Raw genomic sequence first — 9,472 nt, forward strand, 5'->3', positions numbered from 1 at the left:
TTGTTCATGAATCTTTGTGTAAGACGTAATCAGAGACATAATCTCTGATTATGTTTTTCAGGCAAATTGCTAGAAAGAGTTTGCTCGAGGCAGCGATTCACCATACCCTCCGAAGCCAGGAGGGCTATGAGCCTCAGGCTCCTGTTGTGCCTGTCTCCTGTCCTTCTGACCTGTTTTCTCTTCTCTAGCCAGTCTCTCAGCTGGCAAGACTTTGTGTTGAGCAGGCTGTAGGTTTTTGACTTCCTACTGGTTTGGGTACGGCCCTTGTGGCTGGGAGTTGCTCATGCAGAACTGTGATGTTATCCCCCCCTTATCTGCTCCAGCTCTCTGTTCTGCATCAGGGAGTGAGAGACAATCTTCTCTGCATCTCAGATTGAAGCCCCGCAGATGGTAGATCTCCTCTTATCGAGGTGGACTGCGAGGAGGGCCCTGTGTGGAAGCAACTGTCTTCCCTGCATCACGTATCTAAACCGGTGGTTCTCACTGAGGATGATTCCTGCTCCCCTGCCCCTTGGAGAACACTTGGCAATGCCCTGAGACATGTCTGGTTGGCACAACTTAGTGGAGGGGCGCTATTCCTGGGACCTGGTGGGGAGAGATCAGGGATGCCCTAAATATCCTACATCTTTGCCTGTGATTCACAATGTTCTTAGTGATTCTGGATATTACGAAAGATAAATTCGAATCAGTATAGAGTTGATGATTACAGCAAGGATCTGGCATAACATCTTGTTTAAGTTGGAAATAAGGATCCTGTCTCTCCAGGGATTCCCTTTCTCTTCTTTCTTTCCCTAATTTTTCTTCATTATTTCCTCTCTGTATCTCACACTCACACCCCCCCCCCAGACCCCCCCACCTGCTCCCACACACCCCGACCATTTCCAAGGCTTGTAGGCTGCCTAGGCTGGAGGCCAGTTGCATTGTGCCAAGAGAAGAGAGCATCAGAGAGAAGACACATCCTCACGTCTGAAAGCTGGGTCTTTATTGAGGTTTACTGAGGATTCTGTGACCTGGAGGGGCCCTCGTGGGTCTGAGGGATGCAGCAGGGCCTCAGCAGAGATCAGAGGCAACTCGAAAGTGAGTGGCACAGAAAGCCTGCCCAGGTCTGGTTCCAGATTTCCCCTCAGGCCGGCCCAGGCTCCATCCAGGCTTAATTCTGCTTCAGGACCTCATTGATCCAGGGCCGGTAGTGGGAGATCCGGGTGAAGACAACAGGGGGCTTTGCATTCTTCCGTCCATGGGAGACGATGCCCTGAGCCACCCCAGCACACAGAAGAGGGCCCCCTGAATCTCCCTGTGGGGCAGAGAGAGAGAGAGAGTGCGCGCGCGCGCGCGAGAGAGAGAGAGAGAGAAAGAGAGAGAGAGAGAGAGAGAGAGAACACAGAAGGTGAGCTGGGAAGTCGTCTACTCCCAGTGAGACGTGGGGTCAGACCAAGCAGCCCTGGTTCCTCATGGGGTTATACATCTCGGTGTGATGCCCCTTTTCTGTTTCCTTCTGGCCACCTCATGTGCCCTGTGCAGCAGCCTGGGAGGGGTGCCCAGAGACTGCACTGGGCCATGGGTGGGGGAGGGGCAGGGAATGGATCTGCAGAGGGGTGATTCCAGTTCCTTAGGCCCATGATCTGAAACCCTGTCGCTGGCTGACAACCTTCCCACCCATCTCCTTCCACAAGACGTCTGGGCCCCGAACAGTGACTTGTAGAAAAGAACCCTCGTCCGAGGATCACCTCAAATGCAGATGTTGTCTTCCTGGGATTGCCAACACACAATTGGAGGTTGTGGTCGAAAGTTCTGTAGTGTCTGCAGGCTTGGGGATTCATGAGCCTCTGCTTCACCTCTTGCAGAGTATCAGAGCCTGGTTCATTCAATTGTGTTTTTCCCCAGCCAGCCACCCGGCACATTCTCCCCGGTGGGATGACGTTGAACTGGGGCGGAAGGGGGAGCGTCCCCACGGCCAGGGTCAGGTTAGCTTTCTCCTTCAACTGTGGAGGGCATGAGGGGCTGTCAGTGCTAGAAATGGGTGACAGGGCAGTTGGAGGAAATCAGGGAAGGACAGGGCAAACTGTTTTGCATTAGAACTACATCCAGTGGCACGAGTCAGTGGGGTTGGAGTCCAGAGGCAGGTTGGGGACATTTTAGGGCAATGGAGACCTGAAGGAGAAAACTAAGAGAACAGAAAGTGGGAAATGTGGAGAAAGAAGTTATTACCTTCAGTAACATGATGTCATGGAGAAGAGCACTATCATCATATTTTGGGTGAGGAAATTGTTTTATGACCTCAAGCTTCTGCCATGTGTCTTCTTTCTTTTGTATGTTATGGGCTCCAAGGGTGACCATTATGGACCTATTGTGAGGGAGAAGGAAGGACCAGGAGAAACTGTGATGGTCTGAAGTTTCTCCTGCGATGTTCCCATTCTGAGAAAAGAGGACTAGAGTCTATCACGGGGGTCACTGGACTCTACTCACCCCTCTTTCCCTGGACCACTTGTAGCATTTGGGGTGGGGGCTCATATTTTACTCAGGGAATAGCTTTCTCAGGGAACATGGACAATTTCCAGGACCCTCAGGAATTCCTGGAGACTGAGTAGGCCATGGAGGACCCAGGGGACAGGATTAGCACTTCCTAATTTAGGGAGCCCTGTGTGAGGGCCAGAGATATCAGAGGAAAGGGGGAGTTGAGGTGGTGGGATCCCTGGTGGACCCTGTTGTCTGCCTCCCCTGGAAAGATGGCTCAAGTCCCTGAGAACTAAAGGCCAGTGTTCTTGGAAAGGGCTTAGAGGAAGTGGCCTGGAAAACTGGGTGGGTTGGGAGAGGGAAGCTACTTTTAGAGGAGGGACTTTTGGATAGGGCCTCCTTTTCCTCTCTGTAGGGGAGCCGAGCTCACGGTGATTGAAGATCAGGGCATCTCATCAATTATGGGACCAAGTTCCATAAGTTCAAGTCTTGCCTCTCCCAGCCCCAGGAGCCTCAGACCGCCCAAGGGTACGTCCTTAGCTGCCACCCTAGCTGTTAATCTCTAGAAGGGAGATAAATGGGACCCTGCTGTGTCACCTTCCTGCACAGTGAGCAGCCGTCAGCACAAAGTTCCGTCTTATCAGGAAACCACCGCAAGATGCCAGTCTATTCTGGAGAGTGACAATTTCCAGGTGGGCCATGTAAGGGCGGGAGTGTGGCTTGCACTCTGTGCCCCCGATGATCTCTCCTGGAACAGAGATCCCCAGGGCTTGAACACAGAGAATGCATAGGCTGAGCTAAAGTTGAGAGGGGCTTCTCTCTAATCTCATCCTCACTGTGTACTCTGCCTGTTGCCCCCTCAGGAGGCTCGGGTATCTGGTGTCCCCACCCACAACCTCTCACATAAATTCTCACTCCTTCTTCCAGGTACAACAGCCAATCTGGCCTCAGATGCCATTCAGGCATTTTTCACCTCGGATTTCCCCCACTGCCATTGTGCCTGGGACCTCAATGCTCCTCTTCCACTGGGCTCCAAACCTTGAGGGCAGTGTCAGAGAATGGCCACATTACGAGGTAAAGTGTAGCCCCGAAGCTCAGAAGATGAAGAGAACATAGGACCTCCTACCCAATATCTCACCTTAAGTCATGAGAAGATGCCCCCTCTTCCTCCCACCTGTTCGGGCTTTCCCCTAGTCAGCGGGGTTCCTTGTCCCTGGGAACTACCATAGGCTGCAGAGACTGGGGGGGTGGGGGAGGCATATCCCAAGTGGAACTTCACCCGGGATTCCTGCAGAGAGATCCTGCGATCTTGTTTAAGAGTCAGCTATAGGGGCGCCTGGGTGGCGCAGTTGGTTAAGCGTCCAACTTCAGCCAGGTCACGATCTCGCGGTCCGTGAGTTCGAGCCCCGCGTCAGGCTCTGGGCTGATGGCTCGGAGCCTGGAGCCTGTTTCCGATTCTGTGTCTCCCTCTCTCTCTGCCCCTCCCCCATTCATGCTCTGTCTCTCTCTGTCTTAAAAATAAATAAAAAACGTTGAAAAAAAAATAAAAAAAAATCTTTAAAAAAAAAAAAAAAAAAAAAAAAAGAGTCAGCTATATTCAGACTAAACTGTGTTGGGGACTGATACTGCAGCTTCCAGAGGGAAGGACTCACCAGCTTCAGCTCTGGAGCAGAGGAGAAGGAGCGGCAGGGCGAGAGGAAGACAATGCATCTTCTCAGAGAGGCTGCCCGGGCAGATGCTGCTTCTGTTTTCCGGCTTGGGTTTTATAACTCCAGCGATGAGCGAAGGGCTGGGCTGGTAACCACAGGAACTGTGTGGTCATGTTTTCTTCTCCCATCCTAAACTGGTGATCTTTCTGATCAGAAGTTTCCCCCAAGTTACCCTCTGTTTTGCTGGAGGTGAAGTGGAGGTCTGACCCCCAAGTTTTGGCTTCCAGGATGAGCTTTCAACCATGGTGCCTTATCTGGTGAGGGGAGGTGGAGGGATTGTGTCTTTCGCAGTCAGGGCAGCTGGTTTCAGGCTCATCAGAAACACGGGTGGGGAGAGTCCTTACACAGAGCATCCAGAAACACATGCACTTTTATGGCCCACAATAGGAAGTGCATTTTGCAAAGGGACCCAGTAGCCATATATATGCATGTGTGACTACATGAGCACAAACATACACACGTACAAATGAATCAAAAGTTTCGGGAAACAATATTTATCCTTGTCACGTGCAATGCTTTCAGTTTCCATTCATTCCATTCCACTCCGTATTTTTTATTTTTTATTTAAAAAATTTTAAATGTTTATTTATTTTGAGAGAGAGAGAGAGAGAGAGAGAGAGCGCGCAGGGGAGAGGCAGAGAGAGGGAGAGAGAACCCAAGCAGGCTCTACACTGACAGTGCAGAGCCTGATGTGGGGCTTGATCCCACAAAACTCGAGATAATGACCTGAGCTGAAATCAAGAGTTGGACGCTCGGGGGCTCCTGGTGGCTTGGTTGGTTAAGCGTCTGACTTCGGCTCAGGTCATGATCTCACGGTCCGTGAGTTCGAGCCCCGCGTTGGGCTCTGTGCTGACAGCTCAGAGCCTGGAGCCCGTTTTGGATTCTGTGTCTCCCTCTCTCTCTGCCCCTCCCCTGTTCATGCTCTGTCTCTCTCTGTCTCTAAAATAAATAAACGTTGAAAAAAAAAAAAAAGAGTTGGACACTCAATTCACTGAGCCACCCAGGTGCCCCATCTACTCCATATTAAAATATGGACAGCACCCCACTTAAAGGGTGAACACCTACAATTTGAAAACCATTGATCTGGTCTCTCTCATCCTCTGAACCAGATGTTCATAGGCAGAAGAAAGATCTATGGAGCGTAGATGGGGAAGGGAACATACCCAATGGTAGGGTTTTATACACATTATCACAAGAGCACGTGGGATTGGAATTAGCATTTTTTGAGAGCTTATACATCATTTATTGTCCCAACTCTTGATATATTTGCATAACAACCCTGTGAAGTATGTATGATTAGCTCAGTTTTATGGATTGGCTATTGAGGCTTCTAGTTTAGAAATAGATTTTTCTTATTCCAAATCAAGGGCCCTCTCTGCCCTACCACCAAAGAGAAACAGAGAGATAGAGTCCCACCAATGGGGACGTAGATGTAGAAGAATGGTTTGCCCTGGGAGCCTGGGGTTTCCTACTCTCTCATTATTATTCAAACTTGTTTTGCTGAAATAGAATGTACACAGATGTCAGTATCTGAGGTTTTACTCTTTTTATTCTTCAGAAAATACCATTACTGTCACTTTACAGATGTAGGACTGAGGCTCAGACACATTAACATGACCAAGATCACACAACTCATAACTACCACAACCAAGTTTCAAGTACATACTTGCTGTTTTCCCCAGACTTGGAGAAGCAGGGAGTCCAGGGAAGAGTTGGGTAACGGGGTGGAGTGTCATTTCTCTTGGAGACTGAGAAGCCATTTAATTCAGAGATGGGTAAGCACAGGGGAAAAATATCTTCCCCAAATCATTCTACCATGCCCTTGGTCTCAGCTTGGGTTTGTGACTGGGGTGGTTCATTCCTTAGTAAATACTGGTTAGGTCCTCAGTTGCCCTCAGCTCTGACCCTCTCTAGAATAATTACACCTGCACGTATTTGTAGTCCCTGTACAATTTTTTTTGTAAAATTTTTTGATGAATCCCTGTGCTAATTTTTTCTCACTCTCTTTATCTGCCAGATAAAATACAGAATGCACAGTTAAATTTGTATTTCAGATGAATACCAAATCATTTTTTAAGTGTATCTCAATATCAAATGAGACATACTTATACTAAAATAAATTGTCAATCTGAAATTCAAATGTATCTGGGAGTCCTGCATTTTTATTTGCTAAAGATGGCAAACTTACTCTGGGCATTCTACCATCAGCAGAACAGAGGAGAATCTGGACCTGGAGAAGTCCTATCCTGTGGCCCTGCACCAGTTGGACCCAAAATCTGAGAGGTAAGCAAATGAAACATTTCTATTTTTCACTCATGTAATGAGAAGTTGAGGGGTAGGTAGTCCAGGACTTGTGTGATAGTTCCACAGCATCAGTAAACACCTGGTTCACCAACATTCAATTTTTGTTTCACCTGTACTGGCTGAGGGCAAGAGAATGGAATAGGTATAAGCTCTGGTCAAGTGCCAATTTCAGAAATAAAGTTGGCACTATCTGCCCGTATTTTCCATATTTTCTTCCTTGTGCTGTCATGTGTGTTTGCATATTTGAACTGATTTCCTTTTTCTCTCTCCTCTGCCCTCCTTCTGCTATTTTGTATATAGTATGTTGTTGGTGGTGAACCTTAGGCTTAGTCCACGGTTTGTAGAATATCACTTTGGGAGTCTGACTAGGTTAGAGGTGGCATGGGTATCACCTAGAGATCCTGTACTTGGAGTTGAAAGCAGTAACTGATGAGACTGGATTATATCAGTTCTGGGGAGAGTCAAGCCTCATTTTTCTTTGTACGAGACATAGGGAGGATTACATTCAATGAGAGCACTTTTGTTTTAGGGAGGTTAGGTACGGAGAAGGAGTGTGTGGTAGCTACGTGATGGCTTGTAGGAGACATTTGCCATGTATGGTGGGTCCTTAATGTCTTTTGAACACCCTTCCCATATCAGAGGAATTCCCAGCTATGATTCTTGCTTTCCTAAGGTGGAATCCATAAACTTCCTTTCTCAGATTCTTTTGCATCTAGGCCTCAATCTTATGACTGAGACTCTACCAATCAGTTGAGTAGGTATAAAACTTGATTTAGAAAGGTGTAATCAGAGGGAGCAGGCATTGTGTGGAATTAATTTTTCCAGTGAGGGTGAGTGGCCGAGGGGTCTGTTTTTTGGGGAAAAATGAGTTGTGGGTCAGCTGTCTGGTGCTGCCTGAGGGCCAAGCCAATGGGCTGTGACGCCTTTGCTGAACAGTTCTGTGCTGTAGTTCAACGTCGTTTCCCTGGCTACATCGCCTCTATATCTGATTCTACAGCATGTGAGGAAGATGGTGACTCTGCATAAGGAAGAATTTGCTAATAATCTGTTGTTACAACACGAATGTGTGGGGAGGGGAGGCAAGTGATTTCCCCATTGCCTGAGATAATTAAAGTAGAGGTTGGACAGAGTCTTGTTTAAGATTCACAGTGAGTGGGAAGGAAAAGGTTGGGCCGACTATAAAAACAAAACACTGGCATTTAGTGACGGCAATGTTCCTGGGCCACTATAATGCAGAGGGATCATCCCTCCTCTGAGTTCCTGAAGCATTTATCATCAGTGCCATTATTCACTTTGACATTCAAGGCACATGGCCGGCTTTGCAGTTAGATGGGAGAACTTGAATCCTTCTGCCGCTTAGCTATCTGTCTGACCTTAGCAAAGTTCCTTAAGTTCTCAGCTTTAGTTACTACCTTTGTAAAATACAAAGAATGACATGAAACAGGGTTTTTGGAGAATTAAATATGTGCTAAATGAAAAATGCCGCATGGTTGGTCTTTAATAAACACTGATTTGGTCCCCTTGTGTTATATTTTGTGTGGTCATATAACGGTTTGATGGGCAAATGGTGCATATGTCCTCCTGGAGGCTGTTTATCTTTCCCTCTAAATTCTCCTAAACATATTACAGATTAATCAGATTTACCAGACTTGAGTCATGTCCTGCTTTGTACACCATCTTGTTTTATTTGTTGAGCTTTAAGTTGCCAGGGTGTTTCTTAACCTTGTTCTCTGAGTAATAGCTGTGTCTTTTTGGATTGAGCATGTGACAGAAGTGGGTTTAACCCTCAAATTGCCATGCAGGACTAGAACAGCTGTAAACGTTGACCCATGTTGCAAGAAGAAATACTCTTGTAAGAAATACTATGGAGAGGGACACCTGATGGCACGGGCTTGTGCTTTCTTGCCTCCAATTGAGATAGCAGTGCAATGAAGGAGGGACAGTAAGTACATTCTTCATGGCATTGGCCACATTTTCCCGAAGCAGGCTGGAGCTCACTCTGTGCTTGCCCTTGCAATAGCTGATGTTTCTGAAAGACCAAGTTTTTCTGAATTTAACTGCTACTGGTTTACATTCAATATCTGCCGAGTAATTTGCAAGGATATATAAGCTGATACAGGTTTGTGTACCTGGGCCTGTAGCCCTACCACACTAGTTCCTTTTTTTTAAATTTTATTTTTAATTTGTTAAAATTTACATCCAAATTAGTTAGCATATAGTGCAACAATGATTTCAGGAGTTGATTGCTTAGTGCCCCTTACTCATTTAGCCCATTCCCTCTCCCACAACACCTCCAGTAACCCTCAGTTTGTTCTCCATATTTATGAGCCTCTTATGCTTTGTCCCCCTCCCTGTTTTTATATTATTTTTGTTTCCCTTCCCTTATGTTCATCTGTTTTGTCTCTTAGAGTCCTCATATGAGTGAAGTCATATGATTTTTGTCTTTTTCTGACTGACTGATTTCACTTGGCATAATACCCTCCAGTTCCACCCACGTAGTTGCAAATGGCAAGATTTCATTCTTTTTTGATTGCCGAGTAATACTCCATTGTATGTATATATATACCACATCTTTATCCATTCATCCATCGATGGACATTTGGGCTCTTTGCATACTTTGGCTATTGTTGATAGTGCTGCTATAAACATGGGGGTGCATGTGTCCCTTCAAAACAGCACACCTGTATCCCTTGGATAAATGACTAGCAGTGCAATTACTGGGTCATAGGGTAGTTCTAGTTTTAGTTTTTTGAGGAACCTCCATGCTGTTTTCCAGAGTGGCTGCACCAGCTTGCATTCCCACCACCAATGCAAGAGAGATCCTCTTTCTCCGCATCCTTGCCAACATCTGCTGTTGCCTGAGTTGTTAATGTTAGCCATTCTGACAGATGTAAGGTGGTATCTCATTGTGGTTTTTATTTGTATTTCCCTGATGATGAGTGATGTTGAGCATTTCTTTATGTGTTGGTTGGCCATCTGGATGTCTTTTTTGAAGAAGTGTCTAT

The 9,472-nt window shown here is 46.7% G+C and overlaps 1 protein-coding gene across 3 annotated transcripts; it reads right to left on the minus strand.

Annotated features, from left to right (window-relative positions):
- Window positions 1–960: 960 nt before the first annotated feature.
- LOC131517025 (chymase) lies at window positions 961–4,238 on the minus strand. Of its 3 annotated transcripts, XM_058738688.1 has the most exons (7): window positions 4,103–4,179; window positions 3,893–3,927; window positions 3,428–3,484; window positions 3,052–3,202; window positions 2,209–2,344; window positions 1,728–1,982; window positions 961–1,294 (listed from the first exon to the last, which is right to left on the minus strand). In XM_058738688.1, the coding sequence occupies exons 1-7, from the start codon at window positions 4,162–4,164 to the stop codon at window positions 1,151–1,153; spliced, it is 840 nt and encodes a 279-aa protein (XP_058594671.1). In that variant the 5' UTR covers window positions 4,165–4,179; the 3' UTR covers window positions 961–1,150. The 3 variants fall into 3 exon arrangements, with proteins under 3 accessions (XP_058594671.1, XP_058594669.1, XP_058594670.1); XM_058738686.1 differs by lacking the exons at window positions 3,428–3,484; window positions 3,893–3,927 and having other exon boundaries at window positions 4,107–4,238; XM_058738687.1 differs by lacking the exons at window positions 3,052–3,202; window positions 3,428–3,484; window positions 3,893–3,927 and having other exon boundaries at window positions 4,107–4,197.
- Window positions 4,239–9,472: the final 5,234 nt, after the last annotated feature.

Source organism: Neofelis nebulosa, chromosome 7 (assembly GCF_028018385.1).
Source record: "Neofelis nebulosa isolate mNeoNeb1 chromosome 7, mNeoNeb1.pri, whole genome shotgun sequence".
In the NCBI taxonomy this organism is placed as follows: domain Eukaryota; kingdom Metazoa; phylum Chordata; class Mammalia; order Carnivora; family Felidae; genus Neofelis; species Neofelis nebulosa.

What these genes read in the sequence shown, in the direction of transcription:
- LOC131517025 (XM_058738688.1), bottom strand. Translation starts at nt 4,164, where the DNA reads ATGCATTGTCTTCCTCTCGCCCTGCCGCTCCTTCTCCTCTGCTCCAGA. An exon ending in GGCAGTGGGGGAAATCCGAG is followed by an intron (nt 3,203 to 3,427) that starts GTGAAAAATGCC and finishes TCTCTGTTCCAG; the next exon opens with GAGAGATCATCGGGGGCACA. An exon ending in AGACAACATCTGCATTTGAG is followed by an intron (nt 1,295 to 1,727) that starts GTGATCCTCGGA and finishes TCTGCCCCACAG; the next exon opens with GGAGATTCAGGGGGCCCTCT.